The sequence below is a fragment of the Nannobrachium achirus genome (genome assembly GCF_963921795.1).
Source record: "Nannobrachium achirus genome assembly, chromosome: 9".
Lineage (NCBI taxonomy): Eukaryota > Metazoa > Chordata > Actinopteri > Myctophiformes > Myctophidae > Nannobrachium > Nannobrachium achirus.
Window position 1 is genome coordinate 25,026,641 of NC_137818.1, and position 25,075 is coordinate 25,051,715.

A 25,075-nucleotide genomic window follows, 5' to 3' on the forward strand; every position below is an offset into this window, starting at 1 on the left:
AGACTCCCATATAAAAAGAAAGCTACAGTCCACAATTTAATCTTCGTCTTTTTAAACATAAGTATTGAAAGCAAGGGGGCAGAATGAGAAAAATACTCAATTACAATTCCCAGAAAAATTTCACAATTCATCATTTTGTCCTCTGTCTCTGGTCTCTTTCTCTAAGAATATAAAATCAAAATAAAACACATTAACTGTACATATGTACAAAAAAAAAAAATCTCCAAGTGTAGAAATTGCATAATCTGCTTTCTTTTTCATTTAATTTCTATTTTTGTTTTTCTCTCTATTTTAAATACAGCTAAAGATGCCGGTACTCTTTAGGGTGGGGGTGGGGCAGTGTGTGAAGGAGAGCTCAAAACAGTGAATGAGGAGACAGAGGGAAGAGAAAAGACAGAAAACACCAACTCGACAAACCCACATGTACGTCAACTCTCTCTGCATACACACACACAACTTCTATAGCCATTCACTCCATACCATGTGGTTTCTTCAGGGCTTTGCCGTTTGCCATGTTTCGATATTTGAAAGTTTATAGTTGCAAACTGGGTTTCGTGGTTTTGGTCTGCTTGGGATGTTGACAGTGGCTTTGCAAAGCAATGAACCACCAGGTCCCATCAGTCTACAGTTGATTTATCCTTCACATCACCATGTAAGCACAGCATGTGAAATTGTAGTCTTTCTACAACTAAAGAAACGGTGTAGTCGTAATAATATAGGAGGAGTACGTTTCACCCTCATATAGTTTTCCATATGTCTGTGTGCAAAATCACACATTTTATGATCTGGAAAGTAATTTTCCATAATATATCAAACAATGTAGGAAGGAACCTAATTTCCTGCCTTATAAGACCACCAACAATACAGAAAATAACAGACACATGGGGTTTATATTACTGTTTTCTCATTTAGCCAGTATATAAGAAGGGATACATTTCCCTAAATTATTCCAACAGGAATGAGATACTCCAATGATTCAATACACTGCAATAACCATTCCATAACAGACACAGAAAGAACATAACACGATCAAACACCGTATGATTTGAACACAAGTTGATGTAAACGACTAACATTTGTATTCCGTCATACGATGGTGTCGCCCGTTGAAAATAAGAGGATGTAAAAGGTCACAACACAGTGTGTTGTGAGCTTGTAGACCAGCTCTTTTCAGCGTGCGATGCCGGAGCGCAATGAAGTATAAATCAGGCTTAAGAGCCAAGATGCCTGGAGGCAAACGTTAGACTTAAAATTATTGCCATATCATGTCCTTGGGTTGTTTGAATTCAACAGCACTTAAACAAGAGAATTTTCAAGGTTGCTCCCTGCTAAACATTCTCTTCCATTTTCCTTTTTTGAAACCCCAAAAGACATAAGTCAACCACTGTACTGTCTCTGCGAAGAGGCCTATACCTCAGTCCACCAAATGACACTGTAAAATTCTGATTGTTAATTTAACTCTACGATGGTCCTTTAAGGGTCCAATTGTACAGTTAAATTAACAACCTACACATTTTACTGCATAGGGCGTTATATCAACTAAACCAACTTGTGTGGCACAGTGGGAGAGGGCTCAGGACAAGCACTGTTGTTAAACACTCAGACAGAAAACATACATATATGCACGCGCACACGTGTGCGCACAAACACACACACACACACGAACTCACACACACGAGAGAGAGCAACCGTAGGTAATTCAAGTAGATGGGCTTATCCTGACTCACAGTAAACACACCGATGAGGAGAAAACAGTAAGATTGTTTCGTTCTTGTGTTTAATAATAATTCTAAACACTAACAATGTATTAACTGAGCTCTGATCACAAAGGCCAAGCAACCATTATTTTTGTGTACTAGACCTACAAGATCAAAATGCATCTGTGACGAAGTCTTTCTTTTTTTTGTCCTGTTTTTTATTTTTAGAAACTAGATTTCTCCTATGTGTTTTATTTCCTCTCTTTTGTAGTGGTTGCCCTAACAATGGTTGACATGACAACGGCATAATAATTAGTGCAGTTTTGAGAAGAGGAAAAAATAAGTTCTAGACAGAGGGGAGCAGTGGTGATGATGATGAAGGTGAGGTGTGCAGGACAGGAAAGAATAAGTAGAAGAAGAATTAGAAGGAGGAGAAGAAGAAGAAGAAGAGGCGTTCCCCTCTGGACACTATGAATGGTGAACAGCTTGGATTGACAGCTTCCTCTTCCAATCATTGCCTTTGTGACCTGGCGCCTCGTCGCCTCCTGCCTCGGACTGACCTCTCAGGCTTCAGCAGTGCTGCCTGGAGTAACAGTAAACAGAAGACAGCACAATGAGCACCAGAGATCATACATGCTAAAATCCTGACGGTTAATTTATCCATTTGGAACTCTGATCTGAGCATTTAAAATATAGATTTTTCTGATTTTCACCAGAGTAGTTTTAGACAGTACCACTGTGAAGCAGTTAGTTAAGAAAGAAAAACATATAGTAGACAGGATCTAGACCAGATATGAGCACTGAACAGTAAACAGAAACCAAGATTTCTAACAATTAGTTTTGTGGCCAAGGCTTCAGTGATCCTTTTGTCAAAAATCAATGAAGACACATTTTGGGGAAAGATTAAGCGTGTTTGAGTAAAGATATTCCTGCAGTGTAGCAAAAGCTTAAAAAAACAGCGCTCCCTGCAGCCAGAACAAGTAATTTATCATTGCAGCCGAAAAACTAGACAGGAACAAATTGGCTTCAACCTTATGAAACAAAATACAAACAAAATGTTCAAAAACAGCATGAAATATCCACTTTAGTAATTTTTGTAACATTAGTAACATATTTGGAGTTACATCATGGCTAAGTTAACAAGTACACAACGGGGGGCACAATGTCGGCGATCAGCGATGCCCCCGCCACGCTCCATTGTGTCAATAACAAAACTTGCTACATGATATTTAGATTAGCATCTAGAGCTACTACTGCAGCTCAGACTCAGAGGAGAGTCTGCAGTTTCTGCACGGCAAGTCTGTTTGCACGGTGGAAGGGAGCGCTCGTATGGCTTACTTGACTGGCCGTTTTGGTCGCACCACAGTAATTATTTGTAGTCACACGGGTGCTCCCAATTATATTTTTAGGTTGCACAAATTAAAATTTAGGCGCATCGTGCATTTGCAACCAAAATGATCGCAATTTTGAGCCCTGCAAAAGTCTTTTTGACTAAAAGAATTACATAATTCCATAATATATAGAGACATTTTACCGTAGGCTTGTTGTCCTCCAGCGCTGCAGCATCCATGTCTCTGAAATCCTCTAGTACATTCTGTAGCCTGAAACACACAGGTATAATTAATCATCTCTGCTGACCGTCTTCTCATAAGAACCCGCTCCAGAGAGACCCGTCCTCCATGACCTACACTGGCTCCCCGTCAAGCAAAGAACCCACTATAAAATCCTTCCCTGAGCGTTCCCTGACGATCGATGCGATTTGGAGAAAGATGTAAGCAATTTACCCCGAGTGAGAGGACATTATGCTCTCATAATGTCCGCAGTGAGGGTGTTATCGGACGAGGCGCAGCCGGGTCCGATAACACCCGCACTCAGGACATTATGAGAGCATAATGTCCGACCCCGAGTGGTAAATAGCTTTTCTACCACTTTTTCCCGTATACATGAAAGAAAACGCATAGTTGTAACTTGCAAGGATCTTAAGTTACAATCATTATTGCCTATAAAACTTCCGCGAGACAGCAGATAGTTCCACAAACAACATCTTCTACTCACCAACAGATGGCGCCAACTCCATAGTAATCCATGCGTCTAGCTTACAGCTAAGCTAACGTCAGTTAAAAGCACCATTCCGGCCGTAAATAGAGGCTGTTCGCTTCCAGAAAGGCATAGGTTCAGAGAAAAGGGGCTTTAAAGTTGGCGGATTGCATTGGATCCAAATAAATCGGCGACGATAGTACGCACGTTAGTAAACATAGGACCGCTGCGACCTTCATTTGTTGGTTGGGGGAAAGGTGTTGACTACCTCCTGAAGTCCCCGGATGTACACTGAGGCGCATTGATCTCGGACACACAACTTTGCGGCAGTTGTCCTCTCATAACCTCCGGAATTTAGCCAATCAGAATCCAGTATTTGAACACGTGACTCGAAAAAGTGGTAGAATCCGAGATAAAGCCGATTTTCTGCTGAGCAATGCATAGAAGCCAACGGAGATTATTCCCTTCCTGATGACATCATCACCAATAGGATCACGAGAGATTGCGTTTTCTTTCACCCATGGGTCCTAATGAACCAGCGCTAGTGTTATTTAATATAAAATGACATCCAGACTTTAATCGAGAAAAGCACCCCACGGCTGGGTTTGAAATCCCGACTTGTTGGGAATGGCATAAACAGTGTTAAAGTTGGTTCCTCCTTTCCCTTGCAAGTGACTTTGGGTTTTAGAAAAACGCTATATAAATCTGAGCTATTATTGTCATTATTTAAGTTAATACAGCATCATATAAAACATAGCATAGGAGAACTTAACAAATGCAAATTAAACATGAGTACAAAGGAAAAACTAAGCGTTTGTTGCTGTGGAATAGGGGTGTCTTCTAAAAATCGACGAATCGACGCGTCGTTTTAAGCCCCGGGAATCGACGCCAATTGTTTGAGTCGAAGCGAAAATATATATTTTTTTATATCACCAGTTAGCCTACTACTGCCAGTACTGCGGTGCACTGCTGGACTGGTGTGGTGTCATGTACTTCCAATGAGAAGTAGCAATTGGCGAACAGTTATTTATTGTCTCGCACCAGCGTCGGGTTGAAAGTGAGACGGAACGGCCAGAACGGTTCAGACCGCCGCTTCGTTAAAACATTCAGAGCCGGGACAGTGTTCCGTTAAGAGGAGGAAGCACGCTGTCAAAATCCCATATTAAATAACCTGCCACAGCACAAACGCGCGTCCACGAAGTAGTAAACAATCTTCTAAAGTCAAATTAACATACACAAGTGTAGGCTACAAGTTACATTTTCTAATTAAAGTGCTTCTGAATTGTTCCAGTGTTGTAATCCATGATGAATGATTGTGTTTCGCTGTGTTTGCGTCCATGACATGTCCACACTGAGGGCTCTAGCTGGGAGCTGTGCCTCCACCTTTTTATGATCCGTTTCTGAAATTAATCCGTTCTCGACACTGACTCATTACTCTGTCAGTGCTCTGTGTCCCGCGACTGCGGACTGGATCCCATCGTTCATTTAAAAGAGCCGTTCAAGAGAGCGGAATCGTTCGCGAATGTCTCATCTCTACTGCACGCTGCAGAGAGACGGGGCAGAGTTGAAACAGCGGAGATGTTTTATTTGTTTTAACGGTGTGTTATAACTCTATGGTTGTACACTGCTATGCAGATAACATTTGTGCTTTCGCACCGATATCACCGAAAACACTGTGTATTCAATTCATCTCTTAATGTATTATTCTATTATGTTGACGTGGTTTAAAGCAACACTTTTTTTTCTTTTTTTTTTTTTACACAAAGTAGACTATAAAACGATTCGTCGACGCGTCGGATTAACCCCCGCGACTCGAATCGACTTCATAAATCCTGTGTCGAAGACAGCCCTACTGTGGAATAGGTTATTTCATATGCACCTGCATTTATACTCATGTTAAGGATGTATATAGTACCTACAATACTGAAGAAAGGTAATTTAAAATATATTCTACATTGAGTCGCATGAGAGTATGGCTTTTGTTTGTATCGAGGAAACACACTGAATGTCAACATTACGAAGGCAACTTACGTTTGTTTCCTTTTCCTGCCTCTCCTGGCTCCCACTGTTGGTCCTGCTTGATCCTGAAGGTTAAGAATCCAAACAGACAAGCCATGTTACAAAACAATATTTATAACAAATAGATACATACATTTCTAATAGTCAATAACAACATGTTAGTAACTACTGTACTAGTGTCCTGTTCTTCCAGAAATTAAGTTAATGAACTAGAAATACTGTTCCTACGCTCGCATGGAACACCATGTATGGGCACAAAGATCTACCCTTTGGCTGCTCCTCATTTGCAAAGGGCCCTGCCTTTGTACTGTCGGTCATTCTTTTGAGAACAAACTTGACCTAGAACGTTTTGGTATAACATACTTGTCTTGCCATTCAGCGAGCCCACATTGCCCGGAAATACATTTTAAGTTGTGGTGATGTCATGATGATTCGGTCTATAAGGCAGCTAGCTGTACCATACTATAATAACACAAGCTTTTGTTGGCCCTGGGAGGGGGGCGAAAAAAAGGAACTTTGGAGCGCCCGTAATAAGCGATTTTGGGAGAGTCGCACCAGCCCCATTTTAGCTGTGAGGAGTGGTCGTCAAAACTCAGATGAACAGAAATCCACCAAACCAGGTAGGAACATTTATGAAAACATGGACATTCAGGGGGGGATATGTTTTGGTCTGGATTTCCCCTTTAATGAGAGGTTGGGTCCTTTCCTCTCAGGACACAACTAGATCCAAACCATGGCAGGAAAATGCCCCCACAATATAACAGAGCCACCAGACCAGACTCCCTCCCTCACTGTCGGTGTCAAGCATTCAGGTCTGTACTGTTCTCTTGGTGTATGCCACATATGCACATTGCCTGGTTGTGGAGAATATGAAGGATGACTCATCTGATCATATCACATTCTCAGTAGACTAGTGCCTATGTTTTTATACCAATGAACTCTCAAATGTGCATTCATCTTTGTAATGAGGGGTTTATGTATCACAACCCTACTATGACTCCCTCTCCCTGCAGTTATCCAGAGTTCTTGCTAACAGTCTGATCAGATTCTGCATTGACATTCTCATCATTTTTCCTTAAATATCACACTAAAGTACAAGCATCGAATGTGATAATCGAATGTGCACTTTCAAGCCCTCTGTCTAACCCTATTTATTGATGTTTTCCCCATAGATGGAAATGCAATGTCACTGTCCATACTGAAACACCCCGCAGTTAAAGCAGCATTTGTGACTGAATTCACTGAACCATTTGTGCCCCAATAATGAACATTGTTTCATATTCACTTAGAACTTTCCCCTTTGCCATCATAATCCAAATTAAGATCCAGATCTGCCATTTTTGAGAAATCTTGAAAATGTGTGCCAGTCTTTGAATATTTTGACCCGATTCTATAAATGTCTTCTAAATCCTTCTAAATCCGTGGTTCTCAAACCTTTTAATGTCTAGGACCCCCAAATTTGGCCGCAGACACCCATCTAAAAATATGTTCTTCCAGGGACCCCCAGAAGCAGAGATTTGAGTTACAAAAGTTTGCTTTGAAAGATATTCAAAAAGGGATCTCTGATTTAATATTATATTAAAGCTACATTTCTTTTTGCAAAGTTCTTCAGTGTGTGGGTCCTTTTCTTTTCTTATCAAGAGATCCCTTTTTGAATAAGCATTGTTGTCCTACAATCCTGTCACCAAACTTTGAGGTGTGCATCAGCCTTTTTTTTAAGATATATATTCAAATGGCAATTTCTTTTTCTTAAAAAATGGCAGATCTACTAGCTTGCAGTGCGGTGAGCTTGTATATCTGCTATTTTTCAATAGTTAAAGCATAAAATAATTCTAGGTCATAATGGGTTAATCCTTTTCATAATCAGTTGACAGTAGAGCACGCTCAGCTCGGGACTTCTGTCCTCATGTATTTGGATGAGTCCTAAAGCAGTCACCCTAATGATGTGACTAAACTGATCTGACTGAACCCTCTAGTGTATTTCTTATATGGCTGTGGTTTTATGGGACGAGATGATGAGACAATGGGCTGTAAACACAAGTTTCCCTCTAGGAGAGATAAAGCTTTTAAGTTCCCACTTAAAACTTTGCGATACCATATTTTATAGTATTGATTCTAGGCCTTAACGGGCTAGACCACTTTGGTAGAGGTTTGGGTTGGGTAGTTACCTTGCCATGATGTAACTCCAAAGGTGGGCAAGATTCTCTTTTCATTTGCTCCATTGACTAGAAATGTATACTTCCAAATATGCCCCCCATTGACATCCATTGTACCAGCGAAGAGGCGAGGGAGGAGCTATTTTAGCCTGTAAAAGGAACTCAAACTAAGATGATTCTGACAATTTAGAACATCTCCAAACCCAGTACTATATTTTTTTCAAGTCAACTTCCTGTTGATTTAACTATTTGAAGATCTGAATTCAGATCCGTGGATCCAGTTCAGGTTTTCTTTCTAATAAAAATAGCAAAATCAACAGGAAGTTCACATTTTTTATAAAAATAGTACTGGGTTTGGTGATGTTCTATATTGTCAGACCCAGTTTACTGGCTAAAAGAGCTCCTCCTGAGTCTCATCGCCGTACAATGGATGTCAATGGGGAGCATATTTTGAGTTATGAATTTCTAGTCAATCAATGGCGCAATTATTTTTTATTTCAAACCTCTACTAAAGCGTTCTTGCCCTTTAATAGAAATGTTCAATCACCATGCCAGTGACATGCAGGGGTTAAAGCAACAAAGACAAATCCCAAGACTGAAAATCATTTTCATGTCCCAATATGTGAATTTAGAAACATGTCACGCGCAGCGCACACCGATATTTGGGGTGTTTCCCTGAAGTTCTGAACTGCCTTTACTGAATGAGTGTGTGTCAATCCATGTAATGCTTCATTTTATGGAAGTATCTTCTGAAGTTATTTGTATCCTATTGCTAGTCTGGCCAATTCAAAAACTCATATCTTGAAATTATAACTGCTTTTTAGTTTGGAGATCACTTGACTACCGCTTTGACGACTGTCATTCACGCTGTTGCCATCGCTACACCTCCCCCTCATTTATTTATTTATTTTTGCGGATCGGCACTGATCTCAGAAATAGCCCTATGGAATCCTCAAGACTGAAATCAGTCCCAGCCCTATGGAATCCTCAAGACTGAAATCAGTCCCCAGTACTGAGAACTTTAATGTGTCCTTATGCATGACATGCACATAACTGTTTATTCACCTACATTCACTCCACTGCATTAGCTAGGCTAAACTCATAAAATGCAAATATTAAAAAGGAAATGCTCCTCACAAACACTTACCCTGCCCTGTTCAGTGTGCAGCAGAACCCCAGCACTCTCCTCTTTAGACCTCCCGCTTCCTCCATCTCTGGGGCTGTGGTACCCACCAGCCTGGGGCCTCTCCACCCCTGCCTCAACATAGGGGCACGCAGCTGCAGCCGGCCCAGCGCAGTCCGTCTTTGCCTCCTCCAGGTATGTGGGGGGGTGAGGAGGCTCTGGGTGAGTGTGTCCCTCCACCATTCCTGCCTTCCTCTGTGAGGGTGAGGCAGACTCGTCCTCGCTGGGTTTGGGGGTGCCCTGTGCAGGGGAGTGGGCCGCCGCTTCCAGGCTGAGGCGCGATAAGTCAGGGTTACGAAGGGAGCATGCCCGGCGTGGGCTGAGGGAGATGGGGGCACTAGCCTGGGGGAGGGTCGGGAGAGGGGTGGGGTGCTCCGCTTGGAAGGAGACGGGGGGTAAGGCACAAAAGGGTGACGTGGGGTCTGTTGGCCCTGACTGGGCTCCCTCTTCCTGTTCTTTAGCACTAACTTGGAGGAAGGAGGTATAAATGGTGTCCATGAAAGAGGTGTATGGGTCAATCACCCCCCCACTACTGGCAGAGCCTCGTTGTAGAAGTGGGGTTGGATGACGGGGAGGAGCAGAAGGAGGGGCTGGGGCAGGGCTCGGTACTGTCTCTGGAACTACGTGACTGGCTGGAATGTCCTCCTGTGGGGTGGGACTCTGTGTTTCTTGCAACGGCATTGGCTTGTCTTCCGTCGGTGGTGCAATGTTTAGCTGGATAAGAAAAGACAGCACAGACAGTAGAGCACTTAATACACATGTAAAAAGGTCGGGTTTTGGTGGAGATGCAATGAATGACCCCATTCTTTGCCACATTGATGTTTTGCAACCGAAGCTCCCTCAAATGTTTAAAACGCAAATTTACCTACAATTAATCTACACATACCTGCACAGCCCTCCCTCAAAAGCTTTGCAGTTTTGCTATTATTCAGACAGGACAGAGGCAGGAAACAAGGGACAAAGAGGAGGAAAGACATGCAGTCGGAAATGGGTCTTGACCCATCAACGATTGCGATTATGTAAGATCTGGGCATCTAAAGTGTTTTGCAATGCAAGGCACCAACCTGCTCAATCAGAGCAGTTAGGGGTTCAGTGTCTCGCTCAAGCACACTTCGACAGTAACACAGTGAGAGCCGGGATCGAAACAGGAACCTTGCGATTCCCACACGGCCACACTACCTCCTGAGCCACTGCAGCCCGTTACTTGCAATGTTCTAACTACTACACATTAAGCCATCTCCCACACAGCTGTCACACACAGCCTTGGGACTCGTACCTGTATGTTGTTGAGTAGGTTGATGGCTCCATCAGGGCCCTGAAGAAGGGACATCCCCAAAGCTGAGGCCTGTACAGGAGGTAAGAGGAGTGGGCCAGCCCCTAGCCCCACCATATTATGGAGGCTTGCGAGGCCAGAGAGATCTCCTAAAACACACACAGACATAAACACCTTTTTACAACGGCTAAGCAATTTAAATATGCCACTACACTACAGTAGTTTGAAGCCTTATGTCCAACTTGGGATGAAGAGGATTAAGTAAGTAACACTATAACAATGTTTTTTGCTGCTGCCTATATTTGAGTGACTTGCCTAATACAGCAGGGTTGAGCAGGGCAGGGAGCAACTGCTGCAGGATGGGGTTGTCCTTCCCCTGGAGTGGAAGGGGGAACAGCGTGTCAACACCGGGGTCAGGGTTAACCTGGACCAGAGGACAGGAGGGGAAAAGCACCAGTGAATCCAATTAGAGGAGTCTCAAATTCCACATTTCACTTACATTTGTTGTTACCGTATTCATATTTTAATTAAAGTGTAGCATTAACATTTCCAATACATGCAAAAAAATAAACAAAAAAATCAAACATGAAATGTTCTTGAAACTCACGCATATCAAGATAAATAAGATTTGACAGCAACCCAAACCATACAGAACAAGTGGTGTACGCGGAAAGCTAAAAATAGGGCAGGGGTAAAAAGAACAGTTTATGAAAAGGGCTAATGTTTATTTACGAAAAATAAATAAAACAAAGGTAAAACAATGGAATTATTTAGGAAGTGAGTCAAATGTGTAATGTGGAAAACTACAGAACTAAGAGGAAGGGAGCAACTGGAGATAGGGGAAGCCTACCTGAGGTGGGGTATGTTGGGTTTGCTGTGCAGGAGCTAGTTGTGTGGAATGAGATGGGTGGAGCTCGGCTGAGCCAAGGGCAGCGGTTAGCAGGGCAGGGCTGAGGGGGAGGAAGGCTGTAGAGGGATGAGGTTGGAGGTGGGTAGGGAGGAGGAGAGACTGTAGGGCTTGTAGAGAGCCCTCGGATGGGGGAGGTGGAAGTAAGCCCTGAAGGACCTCGAGGAGGCTGGGTCCAGAGAGTGATGACGGATCCAGCATGCTGGAGTTCTTGTCCATGGGGAGGCCGTCTAATGTGGCTGTGATCTGGTGGGGATGATGAAGAGGAACCTCCAAACTGAGCTGGCTCAACTGGCCCAGCCCTGATAGAGGCAACATGGCAGTCTGCTGCTGCCCCAGCAGCAAGGAGGCCATGAGGAGCGCCTGGAGGCTTGTTTTCTCTGCCAAACCCAGATCAGCCTCCTGTCCTGGTGTAGAGGCTGCCGGGGGTGGCAACGGGTTGAGCAGGCCCAGGAGGTTCAGAGGAAGCTCCCCTTGAGCGCCGACCAATGAGGGCAACAACGGGAACAGAGGGTGGCCATTCATCTGTTGTGGTTGTTTGTGTTGCTGATCTTGGCTGTGCTGCTGTGCATCGTGCTGTTGTATTAGTAAGTGTTGTTGCTGCTGGTCTGGCTGTTGCTCTGAAGGATTCTGCGAAGGCTGTGGCGTAGCAGGGGCTGAGGGTATCTGACCCTGTTGCCCCCCCAACCACAGCCCCCCTAGGGGCAATGATGCCAAGACAGCGGGGTCCAGGATGGATGGTAGGCCGCCTGTGGTTGATAACAGCTGGAGAAGCTGCTCTTGGTTCATGAAGGGAAAGGCTTCAGCTAAAGGTAAAGGACTGGAGGAGTCACCCACAGTGGGGGTAGCGTTGAGACTTGGGCTGTCACCAGGAGCGCTGGGGTTGCTGTGTCCGGCACCAGGGCTGCTGGACTGTGGAGCTTCCGTCACCATGGAAACCTGGTTGTCTGCAGCCAACGACTGTCCGGGCCCTGAAGGAGTTGAGATAACAGTAAATAGTTGTGCAATACCATAGCTTCACCATTAAAGGAGTACTTCACCCAAGACATTTCTATCATTTACCTATCGAGTCACATAGAATTTGAATGAATGAAAAATCCAAACGTGAAGAAAATAACTTCATGAATGGAATTAATCAGAGACCTCATTTAACAAAAAGATCTGTCCATGAATGTACTCCAAAACACTGCTCATGTAGGGCTTCAAAGTAAATTAACCTTTTAAACACTCCTGGCTAAACTGGCTCATGCTCGAAAGACAGTGCCTGGGTGCTTGTGTGCATGAGAATTGTGAATGAGCTCCGATTGGTACACCAATGCACATCCTTTCCTCATGCATTGTCAGTTTAAACCGGAAGTGTTTTAAATGTTTATTTTTGTCTTTGGTGGTGATATTTTGTTAACGTTACTCAGCTGGAATCTAAATGCTAATATGAGCGGTGTTTTGGAGTTTATGGACGGATTTTTGATAGTTTTGCTGACGTCTCTTTACAAACAAAAATTCTCTGTGACTCAAAGACATCATCGGGTAGGTAAACATAAGAAATAAAGTAATTTCTTGGTTAAGTAATCATTTTATAAATGAGGCTTTCAAGCCAACATAAAATTAACATTTGATGAAAAGCAGTGAAATCAAACAAAAATGGGCGAAACATAACTAAAACTAAATACAAATATTTAAGAATTCAAGTGCAACTTTCCACTGAACAAAAGTCACCCTCACCTATAGTGTTATTTCCCGGTGGAGTTGACACTCTGCCAGTGGTACGGTCCAATGACCCCCCTTCCCCTTGGGGTGCAGTGGAAGATGCCGCCAACAGGGCCAGAACATGGTTGCTAAGATCCAGAGGCTTCGGGGAGGTGGAAGTCACCATAGTAACGCAACTTTGAGAATGACTCAGGTCCATGGTTGTTGACAAGCTGGTGCTTCTACTTCTACTGCGGCTGCACATATCTGTTGCAAGGGAGACATGGGATGTGGCCTCGTGCAAGGCTGCTTGGGATATGGAGTCAACTGTTGTAATGTGATTCTGATTCCGAGTCTGTTGGTGCTTGTCAGTTAAAGGCGGAGACAGGGGAGTAGGGCTGCTGCTGTTGTGGCGAGCTAAATGGTAACTGGGCAATGCCGTGGAAGGAGGGGATAGTCTTTGTAAAGGGCTAGATTTCAGAGGCTGTGCCTGTAATGGAGACCGACGCGATCGGGGCCGAGCGGAGGAGGAGGTGGGAGAAGGAGAAAGGGGCTGCTGTGTCGAGGGTAGTGTAGTGTTATTGGTTCGACATGGAGAGCGGGTCTGAAGAGGCCTAACAGAGTTTGAGTAAGAGCCAGGAGAAGACGGCTGTGGTCTGGGGCTTTGTCTGTTCGTGTTCCCACCTCCTCCACTTCCTCCTAATGACACGGATCCCAGCGAGCCGGGTGCAGAGTTTGATGCTGAAGTTGCGGCCTGCTGTGCATTCTGCACACTGAGTAGGTGTAACAGGGCAGACAGAGGCTGAGTTGGAGGGTCCAGAGCCAATGCTGTAGTCCCAGCAGCACCAGCCAGGCCTGTAGTGAAATCCAGGGCCTCCATTTGTCTCAGAGGCCCAGTGAGAGGCATTGACTGCCGGGCAGTAGCAGAGAGCCTGGGTGACTGCCCTGGGAGGATAGGGTGTTGGTGGTTCTCCAATAGGGCAGAGTTATGGTTCTGCGTGGCAGTTGAGGTAGAGGAGGAATGCAATGGGGAAGGGTAGGAGGATAAGGAGGGAGAGGAGGAAGAGAGGTTGATGATGGTGTTGGTAATAGAGTCTCCCGGTGGAGTCTTCCTCGGCCCATTAACAAGCTGTTGTGTTTCTCTAAGCATGCTGAGGACCGTGGGCGACCGCCGCTGCCTTTTCCTATGTGAGGCATTGCGTTCCACAGGTGCAGGGAGGTGATGTGAGGAGGTGGCAAGAGACTGGGCCAGAGGGTGGGAGGGAGGGAAGAGGAGAGAGGAGGCAACTGCAAGGGAGGGATGGGTAGGAGGCCTTGTTGTAGCGCTAGAGGAAGGGGCGTGTTTTTTGTGTAAAGTGCTGTTTGTTACCTTCGACGGCTGTTGCTGCTGGTTATCTTTCAAGACATCCAGCGGGGAGGCCGAGGTCAAGGGGTTGCCACCTGGATTTGAGCTCTGGCTAGCCAGCTGGGCCTTGGCAGCTGCAGAGAGGAGACTACTAGCAGGGAAGGAGGATGGGTGCGGCTGCCTGGTCTGATGGCTGTGGTGGTGGTTCAGAAAGGGTCCAAGAGGCAAGCCAGAGGGCCCTGCAGCATTCAGCCCAAATCCTGCAGGTCCTGCATTGGGCACAGGACCCAGAGCAGCCTTGGAGGGCTTCAAGTTGCCACCCTTATCGAGCGCCAGGGAGAGTATGTGAGGGTTGTTGCTGCTGCTTTGGTTAGCCAGGAGGACAGGACTGGAAGGGAACAGGATGTGGTGGTTATTAGTGCTACTGTTGCCTGAGTTCTTGAACTGCTCCAAGATGTCTTCCAGCTTGTATTTGGGGAAATGGATGCTGGGGTTAGGAGAGCCGCAGGGGAGAGGGGAATGTGGAGAGGAAGAGGTGGACTTCCTCCTCTGAGCTAAGTTACTTCCCATCACTACTCCTCCTTCTACTCCTGCTGCTACTCCTCCCTGTTCAGAAAGGGAGGAAGAGGAGGAAGAGGGGTGGCGGGATCTCTGGTGAGGGGACACACAGTTCATGTTATTAACAGACGGTGAGGGGGAGGGAGACGGAGAAAGGGGAGAACCTCCCACAATAACACTGTGAGGATGAGAAGTGTGGGACTGCATTCCCCTTCCTCCTCCAACACCCAAGGTCATGGGCGAAGACGGGGGAGGCGGCGAGAGCGGTCCCAACCGAGGCGACCCAGGGGTCTCCGGGGTTTGGGGTATTGACCTTTGACCTTGACTGAGGTTCTGGGGTGTCGGCATACGGGGTGATCGCTGGGGGGCGCTGTAACCAGGGAATGGGGTGTTGGAGGAGAAAGTAGAGAAGGAAGATGAAGAGGAGGAAGAGGAGGAAGCAGACAGAGAAGGAGGAGGATACTGTAGCCTCCTCAGAGCATCCATGGGATGGTGGGAGTTTGTGGCCGTGTGTGCGAGAGGTGAGGAACCATTGTAATGGTACATGAGTTGCGGGGAGGATCTGGGGCTCGCGCAGGGGGCTGGGTTGAGGTTGTTGTGGGGCCGGGCACGAGTCACATGAGGTCTGGGTTGGTAAGTGCCATGGTCCTCTTCCTCCTTTTCCACACGCATCCTCTTTGGATCCTGGCTGTCTACCAAGACACTGTTGACCTCTGAAATTACATAACACAAAACTTGTGATGACATCTGGACCCAACAAACATCGAGGTACAATTTGACACACCCTCACACCACTGGTAAATCAGAAAATATACCTGAGTGATGATGGGCAGAGAAGGGCAGCTGTGATGACTGCATGCTGCGACACAATGCAGCCATGGCTACCACTTTCCGACGATGGTTACAGAGTTTGGTCATATCCTGCTCTGCCTTGCCCAGTTGCTGGCTGTGCTGCTGCTGCTCCGCTTTCACACCAACACTGAAGTTGAACACCTGCAATAAAACAATTAAAGGGGTACAATCAGTACAAAGGGATTTTCTGCCCAAATTATGTTGTAGTGCGAGGGGTTTACAGACATAAACTGACTCGAAAGGAGTCTCCCAAACTGTTTCGATAAAAAAAGCCTGGGCCGCGTACCACATGTTTGAAGTATGCCTGCACGGACAGACAGCTGCTGCAGCAGAAGTGCGCATATAAAAACATCTCAGAACAAACCATCCTGAAAAGTTTGCCGAGTGCTACAGTTCAACTTCGGGAGTAGGCCAGTCAAGTCAAACATCTGTCGCGCATCCGTGTCAAAAGGTGCAGATCTACAAGCTCACCTTCGATCTTGTAGATCTGCAATTTCCGGCATTCAAGCCATTCAGCACTGTCACAAAAAACACAACAGTTTTATTTTCTTTAAAAACAAACGGGGGATAAGTTATTTTTTAATCCGAGATAAGACTTTCCATTACACTTTCAGGGATTACACTAACGTCATGGATGGCCCAGTTACTTCACGATACCATGTTGAAAATATAAACATTTGGAACGATGACGGCCTGGTTCATGAGAGACGAGAGAAAACATCTTCCAGGAGGTAAACTAAACAGCGAGCGGCAGCATACATGGGTGGACGATGATGATCAGGGAAATCTCGCTCTTTCGACGAGTCATTCTTTCGACAATGAGCGTCAGCAGGTTAGCTACTCACCCGCGTCCTGGTTACTGAGGTTAGGGTTTGGGTTTGGTTTAGGCATAGAGGTTAACATTCACCCAAGTTGGCAGGTTAGCTACTCACCCGCGTCGGCAGGTTAGCATTCAACCGTGTCGAAAGAATGAACCGTCGAACAGATGCTATGTCGCAATATTGACACGCTCCCATGATGATCATGTCTAATTGGGGGTGGGTGGGTATTACCGCAATACCGTAGGTAAGTGGAAGACGAAAACCGCAGTAGCAAAGTTTCAATACTGCCCCAGCCCTACATAGTACACAGTGTTTCCCCTAAGATGAAGTTCTAGCAGTGGTGGTGGATAGAAAAACCCATTGGATTCAAAATAGAAATCAGGTCTTTGAGATTGACAGCCATGGGTCACTAGGATATACCTAGTTACTTTGTAGAACAGTAGGGATGTTAATCGACGCATTATTTGCGAATCGATGCGTCGAGGCCGAAAATCGACGCATCGATTGACGTTTTTCACTTTTTTTCCCGCTAAGCAGCAGCTGAGAGGAGAGCACAATGTTGCATTACTTTAAGCAACACAACTTATGCAGCTGTACCCATCAGAACTTGCATCAAAGCCCTGATAATAATTATAATAAATAATTGCTCTTCCTTGCGTTAGCATGGAGTCTGTTCTCTAGAGACTAGAAGCGGAGTGACAAAGTCCATGGAAAGTAGTGGGAGAGCTCTGGCTGGCACCCCAGGCTAGTGTATCAAATGTGGAGCTTTGGTCTGCCTCGCTCTCCCTCCCCGACCGCGTCCACGGGTGTGTCGCATTAACGACGAGTAGAGTATTTTGTGTTGTGTTTTATTGTCAAAGGCAGGAGGTAAACAAAAAAAAAACAGTAGTCCGCGGACCCGACTAGCGCCGCATGCATGCGAATCTGCGATGCATGCATGCACAACACAGACATGCACTCGTCTCCGACACAGACACACACACCAGTCCTCTCACATTTGGAAAACATTAACGTTTTTGAACAAGCTATTAAAACATTTTTGGGGGAAAAACTTTCGAAAAACTAAAATTAAAATAAAAAAAAACTATTTTTCTTTTTGAGTCGCGGTGAGCATGAGTCGATTTTCGAGTCAATTTTAGATTTTCTTCACATTTACATACTTTGTAGAACACCATTTACATCCATGTATGTACCCTGGTGTTTTTCATGACATATACTCTGATCTTGCACTCTAGTGTCTGCTAAATGCTTACATTGTGGAGTGTACAAACATAACGAAAATCCGAAAGGGTGCCGTAATTCACTGTCAATGCTTCTAAGGGACACACCCCATTTTTATCCTGATGATGCAATATTGTTCCAAATTAAAACCATTCAATGTTCTTTCCTGCACATAGCATAGAAAGGAGTTCAAGATGGCAAGAGTGGCATGTGCATAAGATGAGCATGCCACAATTCTTTGCCTGTATCTCCCTGCCTGCTCTTCTCTCATTGAACAGTAATTGCAGGCGGTTTACCAATTAAGCCTTCCATTTACAGCAGTAGTGAAGTTTGTTTGACATTGATCGATCAGTGAGGTTCCGTGAACATTGCATATTAGTAGCATGTACAGTACATGAATAACAAATATTATAACAACGAAGCATTGTGGAACTCACCCTATTGAAAAACAACATCACTGTGCACTACCTAGATATAGACACAAAGACACTTTTAGCTTGTATGCTTGCTTTACCTTGTTGATGACCAGCGGACACTCCAGCCCACACTTGCAGGTCCCATCAGTCAACAGATAGGTCTTAACCTCATCCAGAGTAGATAGGGCAGTGCCACTGGGACTACAGCAAGTAAAGATGGACAAACAGACTAGTAAGTAAGGCTGAGTATCACTGATGTTTCTTAAATACTGGGATCAATTCAGCTTGGGTTTAGGGCAATGGTCATTTCTAAGAGTAAATAAATATCATAAAACACATATTTCTAGTTGTTCTAGTATTATTCATTTGCTATAGTAAAATGCAGCCATCACTCAAATATAAAAATACACTATTATGTAAGATAAAATGATAAATCAATGGTGCATTTATATAGCACCTTTATCTAAGGCGTTTACTTAGATTGTGCATTACATTCACCCATTCACTTCACACACATACATCAACTACTTAAAACGCTTATAAACCCATGACAAAGTTTATAATTGCACATTCCTCTCTCCTCTGTTACTTCCTCAGCAAAAGTGTGACTGAGGTGGGAATACACAGATCAGTCAAACACCAAGCAACTTTCTGCTTCTCCTAGTAGATTGGTGTGTTGCCTGTCTTGCACAGCAGCCTCAGGACATTTCGCACCTTTTCAAATTTACAAAAATGTAGATCTATTTTTGAGCACCGACCTCTCAAACAATTTTGCATCCACTTCCAATCCACTTGGCTTTTATCATGTGAGAGAGGCAGGCATTTCTGTCCCCTTGGGAGGTGGCGAGGTCAAGCGGTTGACATGTTTGAAAAGACCCTTTCTGCGAATGTCCATTGATAGAGAAGTTTGCATGCAAATAAACATCTCTCAGCAATTGCTTTTGGTTTTTGCCTGTGATCCATTCCGTGTCATCAATAGAGATGTTAATAGGTGCTGCGTCACCCGTCCAATTTTATAGCAGAACCCTCTTCACAACAACAAATTTTAATTAAATGTGGTTAATAGTCAGCAGCAGTCATGGAAAGCCCCGAAGGTTGGTACAAAAATGTTGGTATCATTTGATACCTCCTATATTTGGTCTGTGCATTTATGGTCTTGAATGTTGGTACTCACTACCAGCCCATCTGTTAAGTGACAGGTCAGTCTAAATGTGTACAAGAATGGCAAGTGGTATACAAGGAACCACAAGCATCAACTAAGAAAAAGCCCTGTAAAATACTGTTAAATTAGAACAGCAGAAGTAATCCTACATATCCATATTCCACGATTTTAAAGTCCACAGCTGGTAACTGTTAAATATTTGATATGTGTGTGAATTGTGTTTATATTTCATTCAGAATCCCAACTGCATTGTGTCAAAGTAGTTTGTAAACTATGCCACCATAGAGTTTCATTGAATCTGAATCAGTTAGTGATCCAAATTCAACCTTAAGAGACAAGAGTAGTAACGGAAACATTCCTATTACTGTACTCGCAGCTTCGGTAAGTACTATATCATTGCTGTCGGAATGAGATCTACAGTATGTCCAAAACCATTACTTTTCAGGAAACAGAAAAAATGTTTTCCAATGGATCAAATGTAGTTATTTAGTCACAAGGTCTTACTCTTAATACTTGTCATTGCTTAATATATTTATAAAACCCACAAATATTTCAAAAACAGCAGAAATGGCAGATGTATGAGCTCAAAATGTGTCTCGCGATGCGATGCGTTATAGGCTATTTTTCCATGAAACTCTTGTATGATGAAGCAGGGCAGTTACAAGGAGTTACAAGGTTTCTGACTATATGCAAAAGCAACCAACAGCTCTTGTTAAATATTACTATAAGTAATAAGGGTTATGTTTTGTGAAGGTCATATACACTATGAATAATATAATACCTAACCCTAACCCAGGTAACCCTCAATGTTAAGAATGGTCACCCTAATAGCATTTCAAATAAAATTGGGCATTTCCAGCTCCGTTTCCAAAAGGCAAACACATTATTAAACTGATCATGAAAATAACATACTGTACAAACAAGCATATTTAAGTAATCCCATCTCTTCCTGATCTGATCCACAAAAAACAAAGCCATTCTTCTTGGAATTTTATAGGCTTAAATGTACATCAAACTATTAACCAGAAAGTGACTCTTTATCCCCACACAAGCCACAATGACATAACACAATTGCATCTTTCCAAAAAGCTAAAAAAGCAAGGCCTTGTACTGTAGATCAATGCAACCAAATGTTGAAATGCAACCAAATTGACCCTTTCCAGTCAATGTAGCCACTACATTAACACTCATGGTTTTACAGTGAAATAACCAAATAGTAGCGTCCTGACAAAAGCAGCTCTTTTCAACAGTATGAGTCATATTAACCAAAACAGACTCACAAACAAAAAGATACATACAGACAGACAGACAGACAGACAGACAGACAGACAGACAGACAGACAGACAGACAGACAGACAGACAGACGCATGCACGCCTCCTAAAATCTCTACATAATACAATGACTCACAGATGCATTTCTTTGTGCTATTCCCTACCTCTCTGGTTCTACAACTGGGGTCTGAAGACCCCCAGGGGTCCTAAGAATGTTCCAGGGGGTCCTCATCAAATGTAGGAACAGTTTAAACAGTTAAGCTCCATTTAATTGTTCAGCTATTTTGAAATGAAAAGAGAACCATTGCCTTACCTGACATAGACGACCTGTCCATGCTCCACTCTCCTCTGCCAGCCAATGGGGACATGTATTGCCACGGCATGGACAACATCCTTGTCCCCACTGCCAGTCTCACTGCCTCCCATCATTTTGTAGCTGCTGCTTTCCAGCACCTTGGGACGGAACCAGAGAAGCTAAATAACGGTACATCTGACAAATTCATTTCAAAACAAGTCAAATTATTTATAGAGGACTTTGCGAAAAGAAATACATCAAAGCAAAATAAAAGGTGAGAGAAATGAAAACAGCGTGAAGAAAACTAAGCTATAAAATACATCATCTTTTTCTGGACGGAAATAGAGACTGGCCAGTGAAGCAAAGAGACAACAATCAAGAGATGCAAATGTCAACCCTTGATTTGTATTTCATGCATAAGAATATCATTTTGCATGCAAGAGAAGATTGTTATATGAACGTGAACAAATTCATTCATTCATTTCCTCAGCCAGTCTTAAGGACGTCACTGTTCTATTAATGAATGCGACAGCATGCTTTCCTGGTTATGTAATATCATCTGTCAGTACTGTCGACATTAAAGGAGTAGTTCAGTTGTCAGAGAATTTTGTTCAAACTCAGATGCATTTTTACTAAGCATTCATTTTCAAGGCACGTTGAACATTTTGCTTAGCCTGATTCGTTTGGCACTGAAAAGTAAGGACATCAATCTTCTCCAAAGCTGAGGATACTTTGTGTTGTGATTTTAAAACAAACTTTTTCACGAGTGCATAAGAAATTGATAGTTTACATAGAAACTTTCCCCCCCCTGAAAAACACATTCTTATTCACCATGACTGTTCTGTATAACATAATTCATTTGTTAAAACTGAAATTAGCAACATTATAAAGACATAATTACAATATCTAGTTCTGTTGGACCAGAATTTTAAAGGTCCATTTCCTTTCAACTTTTCAGAAGACATTCTGTCCACAAATTTAGCTAAACTAGGCTACGGCCAACATTCACCTTCAAACTTCAGAGACATAAAATAAGTCATCCATGAGATCAAGTCAGATCTCTCTGAAAAACAGAAATATGCCTTTGATTGCATGATTCACACAATGGCAAACCTTGCAGTAGCCAATATTTAGCTCTGACATCACTGTGATGTCATGGGAACCAAATCACTTTTATGCCGTATATGGAGATCCCTGTGATGCCAGGGGAACCAAATCCCTTTGGCCAGATGGCCAAGACATGTCTTATTGGTATGACAATATGAGAACTGTAACTTTGTTTATTAATGCATAACTTCAATGCATGCTAGACCAGCACAGCAATGGAAGGCAGGTAGGCCATATTTTAGTTGATAACAGCTGAAGGAGCCTGCTCAAGGCAATAGGGGTCCAACTGCCTTCTACACACACTTAAGTGTAGACGTTCATAATAGATATAGAGAAAAATGCAGCACTTGAGCCCATTTTCCTGGAACTAGGGCTGGGATATAAAATATGGATGCAGGCAATAGGCATTTTAGTCACAGGCAACCCCAAGAAGTGATACAAGATTTGCTTGTTAATGCCTACAGCATATCTAACATTGATGTTGCTTGGGATTGTAGCTCCTTTCGGAACATCTCCCTCCGCTATATAGCTCCGAGATGAGGTTCCTGGAAACTACATGCCCAAATGATTTTTTTTCCGGCGATAGTTCGCCACATTTACATGCGCATGCGTGACTGGCCATTAATGTTGCAGAAATGTTTCACCACCAAGTGGTCAGGGCGAGAAAACTGGCCACAGGCTGACTAAAACATGGAATTGGCTTAAAAAAAACAGTGATTTAAAACTACTGTTTTAACTGATCGCTTAGATTTTCTCCACCGCTTAAAAACTATACATTTGAGAGACGGGTACGCAAGCTTTACTTTTTGGATACAATGTTTGGTAAAGGTAAGTATCTTATAAACGTGTCGAACTATCGCCGGATTATGTGTGTTTCCAGGAACCTTATCTCGGAGCTATATAGCGGAGGGGAGAGGTTCCGAAAGGAGCTATTGGGATTGCACAGGATGAGGATAACAGAAACACAAAACCTTATGTGAATAGTTTGCTTAAGAAAAGTGAACATAGCACACACCTTGTCATCTTTGGGAAGCCAGGGTCTGTTTTGGCTAAGGTATCCACTGTCCAACGTACATGCTGCTGGGTTATAGAAGCACGCAGACTGCCAGAAACACCTGGATGCCGGACCGGATGTCCCACAAGGACCGTTCCCCCCCTCTCCTCTAGAGAGTAGAGACCCCCTCAAATATGAGGCTTCTCCCTGGATCCAGAATACAATTCAACCTCTTCAGTTCACATCAGAACAGATGCTGAGGAAGGGAAAGGGGTCTGTGGAATGATGAGAGATGGAGGTCAGATAAGGAAAAATCGGTCACGTCCTGGAAATATTGCTTTGGGATTTATAACTTCCCGGCTGCTCAGAATGTAATCAAAGTACAGTCTGGAAGATAACATTAGCTAAATGCTGTCCTCACCAATGTAATGACACTTTAGAACAAGTAGTGGCCACTGGCCACTTTTAAGTGGCAAGGAGGGTGTGTTGAAATAGGCCTGTGGTTGTCTGGTCTTATCCTAAGCCACACAGCTCAAATCTTAATTTCCACGTACCATTTGTAACTCTGAGAGTACACAAATGGATGGAACCAAATGGATGGTCCATCTGTCCACTCTCAGGAGTTAGAGGATTTGACTGAGTAGCATAATTTTTACAACTAAGTTTGGGTGCAAACAACGAAGACGTCCTTAAGTCACAGTTCAAGTAACAACTAACAATCACTGTTAACACAAGCAGCTAGAATAGTGAAACGTTACACGAAGACATGACTCGGTAGGTGCACAGAGCAGGCTAACATAACAGCTAGGCTAACAGCTAAGCTAAGTAGGTAGCTACTCCACTTTGTGCAATGTTGTCGTGACAGCTGTCAGGCGCACTAAACACCCAAATACAAAACTCTAGCAGAAGACGATTCAAAAGAAAAACACCCATGAATGCATAATGCATAAAATCCTTCGCTTCGCATGTGGAATGTTGTTTTGAGAACCGGATCAACTGCGTTAACATTGATGCTAAACGACGTTAGCACGGATCTATCAACCGTTACCTGCGTCAAAGTTTGGGACTCTTCTTGTTTCCTAGCTCGCTCGCGGGAGAATCGGGAGTTAGCTTGGCCAGCTAACCGAAAGGAGGAGGGGGAATGTTTTGAAAGCCAAATGTTTAATCTAACTAACAGCCAACCGTCAGAGCAGCCCAGCCGTCAGACATTCGTATCAGATATTCGCGTCGATCAACCGCCGTGTCTCTGCTCCGCGGCGTCCAGTCCCGTCCGCTTTAAAACACAAAGGGCAATAATAATAATAATAGCGCTTCATGTTCCTGCGCCTCCTCCTTTAGTTCTGTGTGTGTCTGTGACTGTGTGATCTGGAGCTAACTAACGTTAGCACACAGGGCTAGCTGGGATGCTAGGAAGGTTAGCATGGAGTGAAATGTACTTGATTCTGGACGTTGTCCCGAGCAGGAGAGTCAAGGATGTCCCGCTCCGCTCCGCTCGCTCCAGCCGTGCACTAGATCCAAGCGTTCCTGCGGGCTCTCTCCAGTGGAGTGGTGTGTGCGTTCACACGTACAACGACCTGGGAGAACCAGCCATTAATCCACTATTCACTGTTCTGTTCACCACTGTTTTCTTTTTTTTTAGTTTTTTTATTTTTTTTTTATTTTTAGTTTTTTTTCCTTCTTGCAGATTCCGTGCAAAAAAATAATAATGGAGTTTTCTATCGCGCATGCGCAGTGGTGTAATGTAACTAAGTACATTTACTTGAGTGCTGTTACATAAGTCAATTTTTTTTAGGTGTTTGTACTTAGCTGGAGTGTTTCCAGTTTCCAATGCTTTTAGTTCTACTCCACCACGTTTCGGACCTAAATATTGTGCTTTTACGCCACTACAATTTCTTTTGAAAAATGTAGATATGCTGTTTTCAAACATTTTTTACTTTTACTTTTGGTGCTTTAAGTACATTTTGATGACAATAATTTCGTACTTTTACTCAAGTACATTTTGAATATCCGGACTTTTACTTTTAAGAGACAGAGAGTTTCTGAGTGTAGTATTGATACTTTTACTTGAGTAAA

General features: G+C 43.7%; 1 protein-coding gene across 3 annotated transcripts; it reads right to left on the reverse strand.

The window, feature by feature from the left end:
• Positions 1-24,608, reverse strand: mbd6 (methyl-CpG binding domain protein 6). 3 transcript variants are annotated; one of them, XM_080734231.1, is made up of 13 exons: positions 24,439-24,608; positions 23,024-23,277; positions 20,920-21,059; positions 18,270-18,372; positions 15,677-15,854; positions 12,995-15,574; positions 11,216-12,243; positions 10,681-10,789; positions 10,369-10,514; positions 9,057-9,806; positions 5,766-5,818; positions 3,232-3,298; positions 1-2,280 (listed from the first exon to the last, which is right to left on the reverse strand). In XM_080734231.1, exons 3-13 carry the CDS (start codon positions 21,033-21,035, stop codon positions 2,209-2,211), a joined length of 5,202 nt encoding a protein of 1,733 aa, XP_080590357.1. In that variant the 5' UTR covers positions 21,036-21,059; positions 23,024-23,277; positions 24,439-24,608; the 3' UTR covers positions 1-2,208. The 3 variants fall into 3 exon arrangements, with proteins under 3 accessions (XP_080590357.1, XP_080590356.1, XP_080590358.1); XM_080734230.1 differs by having other exon boundaries at positions 24,051-24,608; XM_080734232.1 differs by lacking the exon at positions 24,439-24,608 and adding an exon at positions 23,424-23,455.
• Positions 24,609-25,075: the final 467 nt, after the last annotated feature.

Coding starts and splice junctions, on each gene's coding strand:
- mbd6 (XM_080734231.1), bottom strand. CDS start 21,035: ATGATGGGAGGCAGTGAGACTGGCAGTGGGGACAAGGATGTTGTCCAT. Junction 15,575..15,676: donor CTCTGCCCATCATCACTCAG/GTATATTTTCTG, acceptor ATGTAATTTCAG/AGGTCAACAGTGTCTTGGTA. Junction 3,299..5,765: donor GGCAGGAAAAGGAAACAAAC/GTAAGTTGCCTT, acceptor TGTGTGTTTCAG/GCTACAGAATGTACTAGAGG.